At 41.4% G+C, this 21,566-nt stretch overlaps 1 protein-coding gene across 1 annotated transcript in view; it reads right to left on the bottom strand.

The window, feature by feature from the left end:
- Positions 1–21,566, bottom strand: part of THSD7B (thrombospondin type 1 domain containing 7B) — a 366,207-nt gene that overhangs the window by 204,658 nt on the left and 139,983 nt on the right. The window contains exons 7-8 of the mRNA XM_063429372.1: positions 9,916–10,071; positions 9,129–9,329 (exon numbers count right to left, since the gene is read on the bottom strand). Coding sequence (XP_063285442.1) covers positions 9,129–9,329; positions 9,916–10,071 — 357 coding nt within the window. The remainder of the gene's footprint in view (positions 1–9,128; positions 9,330–9,915; positions 10,072–21,566) is intronic.

The raw sequence follows: 21,566 nt of genomic DNA, 5'->3' as shown, positions 1-21,566 counted from the left end.
TCCAGTTGAAGAAGCTGTTACAGCGAAACGCGTCCTGGCGCTTGGAGAATATCGGTCTTTATTTATTTGGACTTTTTATATGCCTATTCAGTGTTTTTATATTGTTATATATAGTTTTTTATATTGTTACATATAGTTTTATGTTAATAAATATACTTATATTTTTATAACACTGCTGGCATTGTTCCTGCTCTTTTAAAGAAGGTGTGTGGTCCTTAACCACATATACCCTTGATCAGAGCCGATGTGGATGGCTCTGTGTCTGTAAGTACCCACCTGTTCTTTTTTATACGTATTTGGAACCATACGGTACTGCACCATATATATGTTTCAACATTTCAGAATTCAAAGAAAGGAATATCCAGTAAAAAGAAGGGATAGGGTCGCCTTCACGGACCCCACGGGCGATCAAATTGAGCTATACACTATTAGCTCTCCAAAGTGTGAGTGGGAATTTTTCACTCTTAATTGAAATTTATTTTTATTTGTCACAGTTTACACTATGTTTGGTATATTCTGTTTATTTTTAAGGTATTGATTACCAACTTAGGACACCTTTGTGTATACCTAAAAGGTACTGTTTATATATATATTTACACTTTAAAGTCTATTCACAACTGTTACAATTACAATCAAAATTCACAACCGTTATAATTAAAAATTCTATAGCGCTTCACCAGCACACTACCACTAGACCTACTCTTAAAGATAAGAACTTGGTGTTACAGCTGCTCATTCGTTTTCTGCACTTTGCAAATTAGCGCTAGTACCACCCTGTTTTGTTTGCATCATTATTATTTAATTTGAATTAAATGGAAATAGATGGAAGGTGCATTTAGAGTTATTTCATGTGGGAAAGGCAATGTTTTCGCCCATTTAATGTCATAAACAAAAATGATCTATTGCAAAGCAGTACCTAGACTATTTTTCTGGATTGAACAAAAAGTTTAGTGAAAAAAAGTCCAACATATGCACTCATCTCTAATGTGATGTTAAAACAATGTAGTAATATAACATTTTTAAATCTACTGTAAACAGCAATTCCCTTTGTCTGTAGGATGATTGTTGTTGCCCTTTTGATGTAGGATGTGAGTTTTTTTGGCAGGTCCTATAAATATGCCAATTACGTCTTTCAATTTTCTGCTACCAGGAACAAAAAAAAAAGCATATATATTTTATAACACAATGTGGCCCCTGTATAAGAGATGCCAGAAAAAACATTTCTTCCATCTTTATTAATAATGGATTAGAATTTTCTGCTTACTTGGTAGTTTAATGGCTGCATACAATACTCTATAAACCACTAGAGATATTGTTACAAAATTTCTTGCCCAGAAAACCACAATAACCTAATGATTAATGAAAATACACATGGTGTTTTGCATTTGACATTACAGAATAAGCATTTCTTGAGCCATTAGTCTTCTTTGAACTTGAATAAATAAATAAAATAATAGGGCTATATTTACACACCATTAACCCAATGTCAGAAATAATGCTAAAGATTAGTATGCCTTGCCCTCCCGATATGCCTTAGATTATCCTCTTTCTAAGATGAATAAATATTGTAACATAAAACACAATTGTTCCATATTTATCCTTCCCTCAAACTCTGACTTTTGATATGATATAGAATGATTGCTTTCGGTATGAATGGAAGCATGAAAAATAGTTTTAGACCTTTTTATATTGTTGTTACTTCGAAAAACTTCAATATGTCTAAGCTTATAAAAATCTGTGTTTATAGTTTGCATTTCTTGAATGCATTAAAAATTGAACTTAAAACTGAAAAAAACTATTTAGGACGGTAAAAAATGTTTCATACCAGTTCAGTAAATTATATAGAAGTTGACAGACTTTCCACGCTATGTCCATGAGAAATGCTTCCACAAATATCCCAAAGAATGTGAGTAATTATAAAGTACCCCAGTAGTAAAATACATGCACGTTTTAGTGGGCATCCAAAAAAAAACACACTGATATATTTATATAAGCCCCCAACCAGTTGGTTAGGGCAGTGGTCACTGCCTTAGAACTGAAAAACCAGGTTTGAATCCCAGTCAGGTCACCACAACAGCAAGTGCCCCTAATGATATATATTTACCTACATCAATAAATATGCGTTACGTGAGCCAAGAGAGTCATGCCAGCTCTAAACAGTATAAATACAAAGTTCCAGTGAGTATTACAAACAATAACTGATACTCTAACACCTATGTGGGGTCCCTTTAGCCCACACCAACAAATACAGAAATACAAATATACACAAGGCGGAGTAGCTTACATGTAATTAAAAATGTAAGGTATAATAAATCCTTAAAGCCACTTCCGGTTCCGGTCTCGCGTCTCACTGTTGGAACGCAACGTCTCTTACCGTCCGGTGTACTTCTGGTTCCCTGTCCCGATGTTGGAATGCATCTTTAATACTTATACTTTTAGGGGACAATATAACTGCATAAATTGCAGCATTCTTATATTTTAAAGAAAAACCTACAACAGTACCATGACATACTGGTTATGGGTTATTGAGATATAATAATACTTTTAATTTCGTATAGTGGAGTTTTAATGTGTTTTTTTTTCCAAAACTAAGTTTATTACTAGAGTTGAGCGAACCCGAACAGCAAAGTTCGGGTTCGTACCGAACATTAAGTTTTTTGGACCCCGGATCCGAACATGGACATATCACTGCATGTTCGGGTTGGAGTTCAGTGTTCGGCGATTTAATGACGCATTTTGAAAGGCTGCAGGGCAGCCAATCAACAAGCGTTTGACTTGTGTGCCCTTAGAAGCCATCACAGCCAGGCCTACTAATGGCATGGCTGTGATTGGTCAGCGCAGCATGTGACCCAGCCTCTATATAAGCTGGTTACTTAGTATTATGAAATAATGCCCCTACTCGCTATACCACGAGTAGGGGCATGTCTATTAAACAGTGAGCAGCCTGAAAAAAAAAACCCTCCTGAGCCCCCACCAGCGACGCACGAGTGGGGACTTTTAAACTAAAGGGGGGACCTACTGCCCCCACCCCTGAGTGATGGGTGGCGGCCCTAAATAACAATAAGGGGGGGACCCCCTGCGTGGGAATTAGGGAGTTATCTACTAAGCGGCTGCTTATTTTATGTATTTTATGTTATTTTAAGTGATTTCCCTATCCACATTTGTTTACAGTGCACTTGTCCTACTCTTACCCCCATTTTACTTCCTTTTGCAGCCCTCCAGCCCTTTCCAGGACTTTTTAGAGCCATTTTTGTGCCCAAAAGTTCGGGTCCCCATTGACTTCAATGGGGTTCGGGTTCGGGGTCAAGTTCGATCCCGAACCCGGACTTTTTTCGAAGTTCGGCCAAACCCGCCGAACCCAAACATCCAGGTGTCAGCTAAACTCTATTTATTACCCCATATTAATTTTTTCATTAGAGGAAAGTGGGCTTCTCTCCCAAGTGTTGAGTTCACCATCCTTATTAGTTTCTATTATTCAATCTTAAGGGTTAAGCCCTACTTAATCCTGAGGTTGTTGTTTTTTCTTCTATTTTTTATATGTATGTTGCTTTCAATAGGAACTCCTTCTGTAACATTCATTTTAATGTCAAATATATGTTTACTATACCCCCATAACATGATGTTTTCTCCTTATTTTTCTTCCATTTCCCCCTATGGTATGGGAGCCTTTCATGGACTATATGAACAGAAAACTGCAGTGCATAGCAGTGGAACACAGTGATGTGTTCCAAAAGAAAGGAAATACTCCCACAGACTTGCGAATAAGCAATAACTGCAGTGAAATGCAAGGATGCATTCCAACATCGGGCAGGGAACCGGAAGTACGTCGGACGGTAAGAGACGTTGCGTTCCAACAGTGAGACACAAGACCGGAACCGGAAGTGGTCGAAACTCGAAACATTTGAAAGCAGTAATTAAAAACGGCTTTAAAAGAGGACAGACTTGAAATTCAAATGCAGCAACTGAGGAAGCCTACAAGAGAGGACTTACTACTAATACTGTAAGAACTTTTTTATTCTATTTCTGATTGTTTTCATATTTTTGTACACTTTATGGTTAATAAAGCACTTTAATTTACCAATGAATTTGTGACAACAATCAATAAGCTGAAGTTATCGCAGCACACAGAAGAGGGAGTGGGACCCTACAAAATCATGGAATAGCATAGTTTTATTTACTCCAATCTCATTGTACAGACAATATTGCCCTAGGATTTGTCTTTCTTTTCTCTATTTACAGGACTATACTCTTTAAGAATTTATTATACCTTACGTTTTTAATTATATGTAGGATACTCCACTTTGTGTACATTTGTATTTCAGCTCTGACATTGCCCTAGATTAACAAGGCCCGCATCAGATGGTAGGGCAAATTGATGACAAGTGGGCTACTGCAACAAACCATTCCTGGACAAAAAGAATCTAGACCTTCGTGACTGCCACGCAACAGTAAACCCAAAAAATAGTTGCTACATGAAACGTAGGTGGGAATCAATTAAAAAAAACAAAAAAACAAACAAACATATATATAATTATTTTCTCACTCCTCCAGATGTTATTTTGTCTATTCCTCACTCTCAGGTCCTCAACTAGGTCCTCTCTAAGCTGTACCTAGAACTGCACTCTTCTGCACAGAGATTTCAGATGTCCCATCTGGAATCTCCTGAAGCCATGCGAATCACATCCACATCCACATCCATCTTTTGATAGTACGTCCCATAGAGAGGTTTGTATTGCCATGGAACATATATATGCATATTGTGTCCAAGACAAATGTGACAGAAACCCATTTCCTAAAATAGGTTGAAGATTGGTGGTTAGCATGAAGATTAATTTAAATGACCAGAGGCTCAGTTCTTTAACCTGGTATCTTTAAAGAGCTCCATTTATTTTAACGAACACAATTTATGTCAAACTAAATCCTGTTATTTTATTGTACACGTTGCATGGGCCAGTGGGCCATCGAAATGTCTGTATCTTGACTTTCATCATTTTCTTCTACTTATTACTGTCATTTTGCAGTGTAATTTTATGCACTTTTGCACATTTTCTACTTTCTTAAAGTAAATCTGACAAAACAGTTTCACTTCAAACCATAATATCTTTCCGTAAAATAAATATATTCCATCACGGCAATGCATTATATATTTTATTGCTTAAGGAGATGTTCATTAAATACTGCACTCCATCCTAGCTTCAAATGTGTCACCAATAACTTGGGTTTGTGGGTGTTACAATACAATAATGTACTCTGTCCTGCCACCACTTTCAGACAAGAATCCCTGCTCAGAAACACTTCCCAAATAGTGAACGCTCAGAAACACTTCCCAAATAGTGAACACTTCTTCATGAAGCATATTGGGTTTATTGCCTCAAGATCAGAAAATAGGGACATTGGTCATTCTGTTACCAAAGTGTAGGAAGAATAATCACAGCAACTACAGCACTGAGTGTCTGATTGTTATCCAGCTCTCCGCTCTAATGTAATTGTTGACATATGGGTCTACATCAGCAACAAATCAACCAACCAATACTGTATGTTAAGGTATTAATCGACAGGTAAAGGTGGGGGTTATATCTTTAAATTGTTTTAATAGAAAATCAAAACATGTTCTAACAATTCTGCTAGCATTCAGGAAAGAGATGAAATGATGGATTTAATTTTCATATAGACTTGTATATCCCTTGCTTAAATGTAATTGTATTTTTTTTTTTATATATATTATGTATACTATTACAATGTGCGATTGATTTTTATTGTTAGTGAATTTTCATCTGCATGTTAATCGTTTGGAATGTTGAGGAAAACATAGCTATTTTGTGTCTGCATTTTGCAGAGAGGAGACCTACTTAACATTAAAACACATTTTTTTCAGCCACCAAGGGATGTATGTTAATTAACCTAACGTGCTCCTCACGTAAAAAGTCACAATTCCAACTGGGCTAAAATCTGATAATTTAAATTAGACTTGGAAGGTAGGTTAGATGTCTCATTCAGATTGTTACCTCATGGCAATTTCACTGTTTACATGATACAAATTGAAGTCTTAATTTATCTTGATACTATTTTTCCAATGTGAAACAAAAAGTGTCCAAAAGATGTGTGGTTAGATGAGCACATAAATAACTGTGACACATCTGTATATCATAGCAAATGTTTAGCTGGGAATCTATAGTGTTAGGAATAGAAAAAATTGTATTCAAAACAGAATAGTGCCCTCGCCTCGCCTGCATCCTCCCCTCACCCCCTCCCCACTTCAGCATGAAAAGGGTTAATAAAAAACTTTATTTACTCACCCAATTCCAGCGCAGATGTCCCTTGCTGTTGGGTGGCACTCCACCTCCCCGATGTCATCCAAGGGTGGGCTAATGTGCATGTGCGGCAAGCATTGCAAATGCATTAGACCCTCAACAAAGGTAAGCAAGGTATAATGATGCTGAATGTTCATTATGGATGTCCAGCGTCATTTAGACAGTCTGGAGTTAACATCCAGGAAGTGCCTCTAGTGGCTCTCTGATTGACGGCCACAAGAGGCAGTCTTAGTCCTACAAGGAGATTATTGAAGCTTCTCTAAAACTGTAACAACTTACACTGCAGAACTGACTGGGACAAGGACATTGCCCCTAGACCACTTCAATGACATGAAGGTGACATGGGTGGCTATAGTGCCCCTATAACAACAACCCTAAACTAACAACAAGAAAAGGAGCCAGCAATATTAACAGTAGTACTATATGAGATGTAGTATTATATTATTATTAGTAGTAGTGGCATCATAATTTGCAGTGCTTTATAATTGTAATATAATATTGTAACAACAAACAATAGACAAACAATGGCAAATGTTAAGATGAAAATGTTAATAAGAACCTTGTACAAACTAGCTTTCAAATATTTTATCATTGTTATAGTTGATTGCAGAAAACAAAATAATTCAGAAAATTAATTTAGATTTTGGCAAGAGACTGTTGCAGGAAGAGATACTCAGAATTGATCATAATGATTGATTTCTTCCAGAAATATCCAAATAATTATGAATTAGCATGCTTCCTCTGAAAGGAAAGATTTTTTTTTTTTTGGTACACAAATTTTCCTCTTCGCATGTTTTGTACCCCGACCTCATTCTTTTGTACAATCTTAGTTAGAATGGTGTGTATGATTATATCACAGAGCTCTACAGAAATAAAATCTCAGGAATATGAGGTGTGTATGAATGTGTATGAATGTGTTAAACATCTACAAATCCATAAAACCCACTGCATTGTGCCATGTAATTAGTGTATTACAGAGTTAAACATTAATAAAGCTCATTAATAGACTCCACAGCAATAAGTCACAGCAATTTGCATTGTGTAGCATTGTGTATCACTGAGCTTCACATCAATTAATCTAATAATAATGATCGTTGTCTATGACCTCGACCTAGACAGTATAACAATTTACATTAACAATCTGGACTTAAATAATAGCATTGAATGCTTTAACTAGCAGAGATACTTAAAGTATTTCTTAGCATCAAATGGGTTTTGAGGAAATAATTACCAAACTAAATAGCACTTATTAGTTGACCTTGGTTCTGCAACCGATTTATTTACCTGTCGAGAATGGAATCTGCAGTGTATACAAATAAAAGCTGTTTTTGTTTTTTTTAAATGCGCAAGGCACAATGGAAATAACCACTGTAGCTAGTTTCTCCATATAGTTTATTTAATTATCTTTCATGTTTTCATTGCAGGTTCTGACCTTGTGTTTCAAGATATTGTAGTCAAAAGGAGACATGAGGTCTATTGCAAAATTAACTTTGGATCAAATAAATATATATATCAATTAGAAAAATGCTTTTTATAGCATGATAAATGCTTTCCTAACACAGGTAAACATGACTTTGAGCTACCTTCCCAAATTATTTCATTTGTATTGTTTTGTTTATCATATTAATTAATTATTTTGCTAATAAACACTATATACTTAAATTCCACTGAACAAATATCTGAGGACTATTAGTAATTCAACTCTGAATGTTCATACCGTTGAATGAAATTAATATATTATTTGAATGTCTGGTTGATTGGAACTAATGAGATAATGTTTGTATATAAAATTGTTTTCAAGGTTTTAGAAATCAGTGTTCCAAAGTATTGCCATTTTAATCAATAGAGTAACCTTGAACTAATACATAATTATAAACCCATCTTGATGTGACATTAAATGAAAATTCAAGACTTTGTATCTCTACCAATAGCTAGAAAATTAGCTGAACAATAATTCAACATTGTAATTGTCTAGATGTAAGTCTCCGAAGGATACACATTGTTACTGGCTGCATCAGGACAGAGATTGACCCGGTAAAAGTAAAAAGAAGATTTATAACGATAAACAGAAATATAATTGCCACGCACATTTATCTACAAACTGTGTTTTTAACATCAAACAACATTATATCAAAGAATTTAACCATGGAAAGTTCAATGAAACATACATTAACATTTGCGAGTTTCTCAGTATGGCATGATGCTGTTATAAGCCAACACAACTGTACGCCTTTTATTGACTTTGGAAAGACGAAAGTATGAGCAGATCTTTGTTGGAAATAGAAGCTATAGCCTTAGCATATATAATTAATAACATGTTTGACCATTCTTTTCACGTATGTCTATATCCCAACAATGAGTACAACATTTCAAACAGCCAAACTATGTACAGTATATGCTATAAAATGGTCTAAAAGTCCTTTGAGGAATATCCATTTATTTTAGACCTTCTGCAGAACGTTTTGCAGAATAATTAGTAGCAAATGGCAGAAAAGTAATGCAATGGACCATGCTTTCTGAAAAGCATTATTGAATTGCTGATGACCATGGAACTGTGATTAGACATGTACATCAGAATGGTGGTAGAAATACACAAGTGCGTTACACCTAAGTGCACTTTCGTGAGAGTATAAGGTATCTTGATTATAATGACAAATAAATAAATGGAGAGAGATGGTTTACACCTGAATAATGAAATGAAGCAAGATAATTAAGTTAGATGTAGGACTGGGAACTAGATGAGTGAAGGTGAAGTGTCCCTGAATAGATGCCTTTTAGCTTACTTGCGGTGTTAGGGTAAGAGGGTGAAATACTCACCATTCTCATCTTGACAGCTTGTGTTCACTTGGTACCTCCCGTGTCCACATTCTCCATTTTCAGGAACACAATGTAATTCTCCAGAAACTGCCCATTTATAGCACACAGGGTCATCGCAGGGGATTGATTCAACTAAATGTGGACAACTACCGCTGCCACCAGTTGACTCGACAATAACATGCCTCCGTCTCAGTTTCAATCCTAGAAGTGGTAATATGACTTTAGCACATTTTAGAATATTTACATTTCAGAACTGTTTTTCCCGATTTAAGCCATAAACCAGTCATTCCCAATCATTTCTTAGCAATTCCTCACCCTTACACCAAACATTACAACATACGTTAGTGCCTATTTAATTATCAGTTTCATATTAATATTTATTTTGCCATACAGTAAGCAGGTTAATACTGAGTGAACACTTGCCTGAATACAATTGAGAAAAACTAAGTATTTTTATAAATGTAGATTTATGATTACAAATAACCAACATAGTTGAAATGTAACATAGTACTAAAGAAACAACGTGAACTTAAATATGAGACATATAAACATTATGTAATTAATAATACACCACTACACCAAACAGATAACACTAAAATAAAACTATTTCCAATAGTTCCAATAGTTTACTTATCAGGCCAAATTAAACTCATGCCATAGCAACTCTATGCAAATATAGTCATTGTATATTTTCTCATATATTCCCATACATTTTTAGATATTGTTTATATATTTGCTACCTATATATTACCTATAGATATATTTTTTCATGTCTACAAGGAGTTACCTTTTCTTCCTTGATAATCCAGACAATTCTCATAAACACAAGGTCCCCAGGCGGACCAAGTGGAGAGCAAGCAATCTGTTGAACATGGGATACTGCATAGCTGGGAAGGAGAAGGCATGGGTCCCACACAGAACTTCTGATCCACCGGCCTGTATACTAAACCAGAATGCAAGGGGTTAGATTAGCTACAATGTGTCTACCCAATATCTAGAGTAAAAATCATTATAATAATATGCAGCTACAGAACAGACCTGCGTGAAGGGTTATACAAACTGTGACTATCAAGTAAGTGAGACATCTATGTTTAGGCAAAGCACGTTGAAGCAAATGTGTTGAACATAGATTGTTTTCTCTCAGAGGACCATTTGTTGCAGGACTTAAGATTTTAAGAAAACAAACACATTGAGAATACTATATAGATAGTCTTCAATTCTTTGTGACACTGAAGTAAATGTTACTTTTGAAGGTGATGTGATGCAATCTACTATGATAGAAAACATGATTTAAAATGGTACCTAACAGGCTGGGCCAGTGTAAGGATATTTGACTATATAGGCAGAGACATTTGCTTCTCCACCGAATATCTTACACTCCTCGCGCCCCACATTTCCTCCCCCTCCAATATTTCCTACATGTTTATATCATATAGAGTATATGGGGTGCAGGGTTGCACAAACCTCTTGTGACTGTCTTCCTGACAGCAACTAGAGGCTCTTCCGCAACAATAGCCGAGTGAAACTTGCTTATGTGACCAAATGCTGCTCATAGAAGAGCTACGAGAAGCATTTGATTGGATGTGCACCTGCATCTCATCCGAAATGCTCCTCTATTATTTTTATTATTATTATTATGTTATTTATATAGCGCCATCAAAGTCCGCAGCGCTTTACAATGGGTGGACGAACAGACATGTCGTTGTAACCAGACAATTTGGACACACAGGAACAGAGGGGTTGAGGGCCCTGCTCAATGAGCTTACATGCTAGAGGGAGTGAGGTAAAATTACACAAAAAGGTAAGGATAGTATTAGACTAGTGACAGTTGCAGAAGAGGAATCAGTCAGGAGCTATTAACAGTTTAATTGATACGCTTTTATGAAGAAGTGGGTTTTTATTGATTTTTTGAAGGAGTGAAGACTGGGTGAGCATCTAACGGAGGAGGGAAGTGAGTTCCCCAGGAACGGTGCAGCCATCGAGAAGTCGAGAAGTCATCGACCTGATTTAAAGGAAAATGGGATTTATCAGACAAGTCAATCTTCCTCCATTGCTCCATGGTCAAGTTCTAATGTTCCACTTTTGGTAGATTCTAACCACTGCATATTGGGAACAACACACAAGACTTGCTGTTTTGGAGATTCTATGACCTAGTCTTTAGCCATAACTATTTGGCTCTTGTCAAAGTCACTCAGATCGCTTGCTCATTTTTCCTACTTCAAAACATGAAATTTAAGAAATGACTGTTAACTCACTGCCTAATATAGCCCACCCCTTGACAGGTGTCATCGTAATGATATATTCAATGTTATTCCCATCACCTGCCAGTGGTTTAATATTGTGGCTAACCAAGAAACCAATATATATATATATATATATATACACACATTATCATTGTTATAGTTGGTTGCAGAAAACAAACAATTTAAAAATTCACTTAGATTTTGGCAAGAGACTTTTTCAGGAAGAGATACTCAGAATTTATTATAATGATTGATTTCTTCCAGACATATCCAAATAATTATGAATTTTATAACAAGACACGGAGGCTCATATTGCATATCCCTTTCTTTACTGTTGACAAATAGCAGCAAAGGAAACATACAGAATGAAAAAAGAATGAACATGTGATAACGTAGGCCCCTCCCCCTCAGGTCCCAGTATAACAGGCAGCACTTCCCTTCCATTTCCCTCTTTCTTTGCTGCTCTGACACAAAGATAAGTACATGCCATATTTTCTCTTATATACTATTCATTGATAATTTAATGGATTCTTATTTAATTTGTATTTATTTAGTCTTTTATTTCGAAGGTTAGTAATTGTGTCGTTATACACTAGCCTCAGGGCCCAGACCTCCCCTGCTTATGTAACCTTGTCTGTTTCTTCTGCTCGAGCGCCTCTCTGCGCACTTCTTCTTGTTTCATTATTCCTCCGCGTAGCTTGCGGGTGCCGCGAATCCCGCGAGATTCCCGGCGGCCATTTTCTGTCATTCTGTCCCTACCTCTTAGTGTGTCGCTGGTCTGGGCCCTGGTGAGAGCGTTTTTCCTTTGCTTAGATTGTTTGGGTGACTAACCCATACGTCCTTGATCATGCCTAAACCCAGACTATCTACTGGGTCCGCTCACTCTGGGGAGTCGGATTCCCCAGTAATCAGAACTGAGGCCCCTGTCACCTCAGATATTTCGCCTTCTATGGCGGATGGGACTACCCAACCCGATGGACCACAGTTTCTGGCGCTACAGCGCTCGGTGACAGACGCCATTATGGCTGCTATGGGGTCTATGTCCTCCACCCTCTCCCACACCATTTCACAAGCCCTCTTGCCCCGTCCTTCAGACGAGCAACTCTCGGGCACCTCGACACCCCAGGGAGAGGTATCTAAAGGGGACTTCAAAAAGGCTGCCCGTAAATCTAAACACTCCTCTGCCTCCAGAAACACCATGACTGGCGTACCTTCGGTCGCCCCAGAAAGCGTGTCCCATCCACGCAAAAGAGCCTTTCCGCGCCAGGCAGAACGGGCGCGGCTTTGGAAATGTGCTAGAGCACAGATTGAGAGCGGCACCGACTCAGAAATCGGGTCAAATGAGGAGGCTATGAATGAGTCAGATTCCGACTCTGATGCGGATTCCGCCGATGGCGCTCTCGACCTCCTTTCCTCTGCTCAGGCAGAGATGCCCGGAGGCGAGACGGGGACCAGGAACCCTGCGGCTGCGGGGCCATCCCTCGTGGATCCTTCGGGGGTCCCACTCTTCGATCCGGATGACCTTCATCATCCGAGGTCGGCGGAGTGGCTCCCAGCCGACCACGTTGCCACATATCTGGAAAATTGGGTCAGAAAACCCTTAAGCAAGGCGGCCCGCAACAAATTGAGGGCGGAGTGTCCTAGGCCTCTGGTGCCTAACAAGGTGTGTGACACCCCAGAGGTTGATCCAAAAATGACCCAGTTCCTCACTAAACTGGGCTGGAACCCCCGTAAAGGACTAGAGTCCGCTTTGAAGTCCTGCCAGGACAAGCACCTGGACATATTCGGGCCTTTGGCCAAATTATTTGACTTGGCGGAAGACGCCAGAGCGGAGAACCGCATGGTCGACCCTGAAGACCTTAGAGGTTGGGTCCAGAGAGCAATTTGTATTGCTGGGAGCGTAAATACCTCCCTGTCTATTGAAAGGCGTAAAGCCATATTGTTCAAAATTGAGCCAAAACTAGCCAACCTCGCCCTTACGGAGGCGGGCAAAGACGCCCAAGGACTCCTCTTCGGAGACTCCTTCATCAAAGACTTGGGGCGTTATGTGGGGGCATTCACGGCTCTAGACAAGGCCCAGGCCTCCATGAGGCGAGTATTCCAGGGGCGGGTCTCTACCAGGGCCGGCAGAAGCAGGAGCCGTCTGTCCGGCCGCAACTATCCCCAATCCCGTGGCACGGGAAGAGGCTCCTTTCAACAGTATCACCAATACCAGGAGACCTCCCGCCCCATGTTTTTTCCATCCCGTGGACGTCAATGGCGATCCAGAGGCCTTCGGAGTAACCCAAACTCCAGACGACCATACGGTGAGTTGCCTTCTACCACACATTTCTTCTCCGGGTTACATAGGGGGCAGACTCCAACATTTTTTCCCAGCCTGGTCACAAATCACTTCAGATCCCTGGGTACTGGCCACTATTCAGGGCTTCCATATAGAACTCACCTGCCGCCCTACACACATTCCCCCTCCTCGACCGATCCGCTTTTCCATCCAGGATCGCGGTCGGATCGACGAAGAACTTTCATCCCTCCAGTTCAAAGGGGCTATCGAACTAGCACCCCCCAGCCCTGCGGGCGTAATAAGCAATATCTTCCTAGTGGAAAAGAAAGGCGGCCAATCGAGGCCAGTCATAAATTTGCGCCCCCTCAATGCCGTAGTCAGGTACCGCCATTTCAAGATGGAGGGTATTCACCTGCTAAGGGATCTCCTCCTCCACGGAGACTGGCTAGCGAAACTAGACCTAAAAGACGCGTACCTGACAGTGCCAATAGCGGAGGCCTCTCGGGACCTCCTACGCTTTTACTGGCGACACGAAATATGGCGATTCACCTGTCTGCCCTTTGGCCTATCCTCAGCCCCGTGGTGTTTCACAAAACTTCTACGGCCCGTTATGGCCTGGCTACGCAGTCGAGGAGTTCGACTAATCGTCTACCTAGACGATATTCTACTCATGGCTCAGGAGCGCTCCACCCTCCTCTCACACCTACGACTAGCCATAAACCTCCTGTCACGCTTAGGTTTCATAATCAACTGGGAGAAGTCATGCCTGACCCCCGCCACCCGCTTGGAATTCCTAGGTTTCCAAGTGGATTCGGGGGCAGCGACGCTGAGTCTCCCGATATCCAAGATTCGTTCCATCCGCAAAGAATTGCGCAGGGCCCTTATCCGACCCCAGCTCACCTTACGCCAATTGGCACGCCTCATAGGCCTACTGGCCTCTTCAATCCAGGCCGTGTTCCCAGGCCCACTCCACTACCGAGCGCTACAGCGCCTAAAAATCGCTCACCTAAGAGCCGGGGCATCCTACGCAGACCTAGTCTCCCTGGACAACGAGACGAAAGACGAGTTGCGATGGTGGATTCTCAACCTGTCTGCGTGGAATGGCAAAGCCATCTTCGGCTTAACGCCGGAATTCACGATCGACTCGGATGCGAGTCTACACGGTTGGGGAGCCCACTGCGAGGGCATCTCAACTGGGGGCCGGTGGTCGGAGTCCGAAACCCGACTACATATCAATGCCCTGGAGCTTCTGGCAGGCTCCTTCGCCATCCGCAGCTTCGCCAAGGACCGTGCCCTATCATGTATTCGGCTCCGCATGGACAATGTTTCGGCGGTGAGATATGTCAACCACCTGGGTGGTACACAGTCGGCGGTCCTGGCCAGGTTGGCGAAAGATTTTTGGGAATTCTGCCTGGAGCGGAACCTGATGGTCTACGCAGAGTACTTACCTGGCCTGCACAACGTCCAAGCGGACTGGGGTTCACGTTATCTTTCAGACACCAGCGACTGGAGATTAGCCAGGAAGGTGTTCTCCAACATATCATCTCTTTGGGGGCCATTTACCATAGACCTTTTCGCCTCCCGGCTCAATACTCAACTCCCACGCTTCTTCAGCTGGAGGCCGGACCCAATGGCGGAGGCAGCGGATGCCTTCCTACAAGAGTGGAAGGGAGGCCTCCTCTATGCCTTTCCCCCATTTTCCATGATCCCTCGCTCACTCCTGCAGACCCGCAAACACCGGGCGGAGCTAGTCATGGTCACCCCATTCTGGGAGACGCAGTCTTGGTTCCCCCAAATACTCGAGATGACGTTGGACTACCCTCGACTCCTGCCGGATCGCCACGACCTGCTACAAGACCCGACGGGTCGCTATCATCCCCTCCGGCTGGAGGGCTCTCTCCCACTTCTGGCGTGGCGAATCTCCGGGGACCCTGGGAAATCCAAGGAGTTTCGGACGCAACTAGACTCTTATTGGCGGCAGCATGGGCTCCCGGCACTAGACGGGCATATGGGTCAGCTTGGCGAGCTTGGGCTAGCTGGTGCATGGCTCGGAACGAGGATCCCGTTTCGGCCCCTGTAACAACGATCCTGCAGTTCCTGACGTCTCTCTTCGAAGCCGGTAAGGCTTACAGGACCATTAACCTTTACCGTTCCGCTATCTCGGCGATTCACCAAGGCTTCGAGGGCCGCCCCGCGGGACAACACCCTCTAGTGTGCCGACTCGTCAAGGGCTCTAGATTTTCAAGGCCACCCAGGCCCCGCTACTCCACGACCTGGGATGTTTCAGTTGTATTGACTTTCCTCTCATCCTGGCCCGCTAACGCAGGACTCTCCCTCAAACAGCTGTCGGCCAAATTGGTGTGCCTGCTCTGTCTCATCTCATGCAAGAGAGTCTCGGATGTCAGTGCACTGGATGTCGATGCCAAGTCCTACACCCCGGACGGGGTAACTTTTAACATCAGCAGACGCACTAAGACTTCCATCAAGGCGGTATCCTACCCTAGTTTCCCTGCCTCTCCTTCGCTATGCCCAGTGACCTGCCTTCGTGAATACGAATCTCGCACCGAACCACACCGATCTACTGCCTCCCGTCAGTTGTTCTTATCTTTCCGCCCCCCTTTTCACCCAGTTTCCAGCACTACCTTATCACGCTGGGTGAAATGGCTGCTGGCCCAAGCGGGCATTGACACTACAGTGTTCGGCGCCCACTCAGTACGAGGGGCTTCGGCCTCTTCTATGATGTCTGCGGGCGCCCGCCTGGAAGACATTATGAGAACAGCTGATTGGTCTAGGGAATCTACCTTCCGAGAATTCTACTTTCGGCCGGCCCCACACACATTCGCTGTAATAATGGATCAGCTTTAAACTTGCAATATGAGCCTCCGTGTCTTGTTATAAAATTGCATGATTTTGCTATTACATGACGAAAAGTCATGATTTTATTAAAGACACGGAGGCGAGTATTGCCCCACCCTTTTTTGTTACTCTCTCGCTGGTAAGTATATATCTCCCCACCCATATTACTCATACCACGATACACCTATGTTATAGTTTGGGACGGTAAGTGGGGCCGTCCTTATAATTGTTGTTTTCAATATTACTGGATATGTTAACATTGATTGTTTTGTGGGATTGTATATACAAGGGTTTTTGTTCCCACTGGTGTAACCTTGTACTAGTTACAAGTATCGACTTTAACCTGTTGGCTCCTGTCCTTTATGTCTCCACAGCTTAATCTGGCAAGACGTCTAGCAAGGGTCCGGTTTATTGGTCTCCTCCTGCTGTCCTCCATCGGTCCTATGAATTCTACGGCCACACTTCCCAGTTTGTGATGTTATACCTCCTCGGTTTTTTCTGTTATTCCTTGGGACTTTATTCTCGCATTACTCTAGTTATGGACATTGTTCTTTGGTCGCATCTGCAGAAAGAGGGAAATGGAAGGGAAGTGCTGCCTGTTATACTGGGACCTGAGGGGGAGGGGCCTACGTTATCACATGTTCATTCTTTTTTCATTCTGTATGTTTCCTTTGCTGCTATTTGTCAACAGTAAAGAAAGGGATATGCAATACTCGCCTCCGTGTCTTTAATAAAATCATGACTTTTCGTCATGTAATAGCAAAATCATGCAATTAGCATGCTTCCTCTGAAAGGAAAGATTGTTTTTTGTACACAAATTTTCCTATTTGCATGTTTTGTGCCCTGCCCTGATTCTTTTATACAATCTTAGAATGGTGTGTATGACTGTATCACAGAGCTCTACAGAAATAAACTCTCAGTAATATGAGGTGTGTATGAGTGTATACACAAGGTCAGAACCTGCAATGAAAACATGAAAGATAATTAAATAAACTATATGGAGAAACTAACTACAGTGATTATTTCCATTGTGCCTTGCACATTTTAAAAAAAAAACAGCTTTTATTTGTATACACTGCAGATTCCATTCTCGACAGGTAAATAAATCGGTTGCAGAACCAAGGTCAACTAAAAAGGGCTACTTAGTTTGGTAATTATTTCCTCAAAACCCATTTGGTGCTAAGAAATACTATAAGTACCTCTGCTAGTTAATGTATATATTCAGTTAAATTCACTTGCACTGATTAAAGGGACTTTTATAATGCATGTTCTGTTAAAGTCAGATATACATATGCAAAGATTATAATCATTGATGGAATTGTGTTTGAAGGTTTTAAACTAAATGTAAGACCCTTTATTAGTTATACCAGCTTGAAACAATGTTTCACGGATCAGGCACGAATAATTGACAAAGCAAAGTATGCCGTTATCCACCCGGAGAATAAATGGAAAATCTCAACATTAATTCTACAAAATGCATCGCAGCACGCCATCTGTATGTTCTACTAATGATAATAAGGTAGATGTACATTTGGGAGGTAACCCTTGCTAATGTAAGCCATTTCTCTCTAACCTGCTATATTACTCTAAAAAAATAAAATAAAATAAATCTTACTCATGCTAGTTGGTTTTCATATGTATTAAGGCCGTTTGGCGTGTATTTGTGGGAGAGGCTTAAATTAATTCACTCCCCTCCTCGCTTGAGGTCAGCATCAGAATGATTTCCACTTCCGGGTCATCCAGACGCCATTTTACCTGATTACTGCATGAGGTTTTCTAAGCTGAGCTGTGTCATGAATCCAGCCACAGGCTTTTCCGGCCTACCACCTTCTTTCTTCAATCCATCGCCGTGGATGGTGTCCAAGTGACTCACAAACCGTAAGTCGACCTACCCGTTACGCCAGGCATCAGTCCCACGGCACCATGCACGGGTCAGGTCCTCACTTTACGGCTGCATTTTGTTTAAGTCTGTTCTAAAACCATTGCATGTTCATGGATATCATTCGATTAAACCCCCTACCGGTCTTTGGGTGTACTACAGGCTTCCTAGACATTATCGTATTTCATGTACAAACCAACGAACCACTGCATTTTCGCCTACACACTGACCCCTACCGGTCATTCGGTGTACTACAGGCTTCTCAGACATTATTGCATTTCATGTACAAACCAACAAACCCTGCATTTTTCACCTACACACGGACCCCTATCAGTCATTTGGTGTACTACAGGCTTCTTAGACGTTTTTGCTTTTCATGTACAAAACAATAAACCACTGCATTTTCACCTACACACTGACCCCTACCGGTCATTCAATGTACTACAGGCTTCTCAGACATTATGGCATTTCATGTACAAACCAACGAACCACTGCATTTGTGCCTACACACGGACCCCTACCGGTCATTCGGTGTACTACAGGCTTCTCAGACATTATTGCATTTCATGTACAAATCAACGAACCACGACATTTCCGCCTACATGCTGACCCCTACCGGTCAATGGGTATACTACAGGCTTCTCAGACTTTATTTCACTTCATAAGCAAACAAACTAACTACAGCATTTTCGCTTTTATACTGACTCCTATCTGTCAAACGGTAGGATTAAAGGGTATTTTTACCATACAATCAGCATTTCTGACCCCTACTGGTCAACGGCAAAACTGTCTTCACATGTCATATACAATTTACCAGCCAATATAAATTACACATAAGATTGTTTTAAACATAGCCATAAACCATAATTTAAACTGCAGCACAGGCTCAACTTCAGGTTTAATTCACAATAATTTACATTTCACATCAAGACCAACAGTGGTTCTATCAACACTGCCACCTACAAGTCTGTCAAGTACATTGACAATTTCCATGGGGTTTTACAAACACCAAAACACTGACACCTATAGGTCAATAGACAAACAACATTTCACATACCAATCAGTATCCAACTACACTGCCACCTGTAGGGCACTCGGCAGATCTCCAATGCACTTGCATTTTGCAACACCATGTTCACTGCGCCTTCCAATCAATAAGACATACAAAAATTCACATAGCAAGTACTATATCAAGCATCTGGTATAAATACATATATTATTACACAGTAGCAGACGCATCTGTAGATACGTAACTGGTAATATAGTTCACATAAAAACAGACTTTCCCCTAGCAAGGGGACATACAACATACAAGGTGGGGACAGACCACTTTTTCACTTGTACATACGGCACTTAATGGGTTAATATTGATACATATTTAACCAGTATGGCTACGATGTTTAATATTTACACATCACGGCACTTTACTTTTCACATATACTGTACGTATTAAGATAAGCTTGGTCTATGCCATATTTCCTTATGCCATACAGTTTTATCCATTCAGGTTACAGTTACTACTAAAAAACCTATACGGATTGTCAGGTTCAATACCATACTACCAGGTACATACACCTGCTCATGTAGTTAATCCATCTCTTACCTTCCTTGGTACAGTAATAGTGTACTGGCAATTAGGGTTCCAGGGCCCAATAGGTATTACCCCCTTTTTTCTCTGCATTATGCTTTGGTTAGTGGTCCCGCGAGGCCAACACCCCGCCTCACACTCGGAGGCATACACCCCTCGGGCCACTCGTGAGCTAGCCGCCTTGCATTGTATCATAGAGAGGGCCTCACCTGTCACTCCCCTTCCTATTTTCTGGTTACTGTCACCGAGAGGCCAACATCCTGCCACAATGTTCGGTGGCCACACAAAATCCCCTCGCGCCAAGCATAGATAGAGCCTCTCAAGCCACTTGGCAACTAGCAGGGCCTCACCAGTCACCAAAAAACACCAAGCCTAATCGTTTCGCCTTACGGCTTAGTTAGCAAGCCAGTACAAGACCCCTGGGTACAAATAATAATTGCAATCTTTATTGTTATTTAAGTATTTCTCAAAAAGATGGTGAAGAATCACCTCTTCCTAGAACCCCGGCTTATGACAGACTGGCAATCTCGAGTCGGTCACAACAGCCCTCACAAGGCAGGGCCTCACGCTACTGTACAACCAGCACCAACCGAAACTCGGTTACCTAGTACAATCAATTCTTATGACACACAAGACGTTAACCCTGCACGTATGATCCCAGCACATTGGGGAAGCAAGGCATATATATGTATGATGATGTATCTGTGACGGTCAGATCCAGGGATTCCAGGTAAATCAGGAACTGACTGGTTGGGTTGACATTTGGAATATGTAGAGATGTTTATTTGTGCAGGTACCCATACAGAAAGGATTTTGTCCCAAACAAATGGACGAGCATTCTCAGGCTCAGGCTCCAGGTACCAGCACCTCTGAACTACCAGAGACAATTTATATGAGTAGTTGCATTGCATATAGACTGTTGCATGTATGTTCAAATGGTTCAGGGGACATGACAAACCATGTGTCCCAATACAACTTACAAATAACGTACTCACCATCTGTACACACCAATGCATTTTCAACACTCCTGACTCATCACCCTTCCAGACTTGTAGTAGATTTACTAAAGCTCTGGAGCTTCAAAGGGCTCCCTTACAGGTATCATAAATACACCTTCAAGGAATATAGCATGCCCTCACTTACAGTCAGCACAACAGAACCATTGGCTATAAACACACTCGTAGCCAAGATTTGCAGAGGGGTCTTCCAATCTCCACCATTTACAGCATGGCACCAAACACAAACACATTGGTATTGTCACAAGGAAATCTTCCCTTAAACAAAGACTAACCATAGACTTATTGGCACCACACACCTCCGCTACCACAAGTCTCAACTCCCTCATACCCTCCTAGGAGTTTCCTTACTATACAACACCATTGATCTACCTTTACAGCTATCACTCAAGCATGGGTTGAAGCTTGGTTAAGTAAGACCAATATCATCAACGCAGTAAATGGCTACCATCTACCCTACACACTGGCACTTACATGGCATAAAATGGGCAATCCTTTCCCCGCTCAACTTTCAGGCTACAGATTAGCCTACTATCGATATTCGCAGATACTCTGTGCTGGTTATGATAGGCCTT

This window comes from Pelobates fuscus, chromosome 8, assembly GCF_036172605.1.
Source record: "Pelobates fuscus isolate aPelFus1 chromosome 8, aPelFus1.pri, whole genome shotgun sequence".
In the NCBI taxonomy this organism is placed as follows: Eukaryota; Metazoa; Chordata; class Amphibia; order Anura; family Pelobatidae; genus Pelobates; species Pelobates fuscus.
This window is presented reverse-complemented; position numbering and strand designations above follow the sequence as displayed.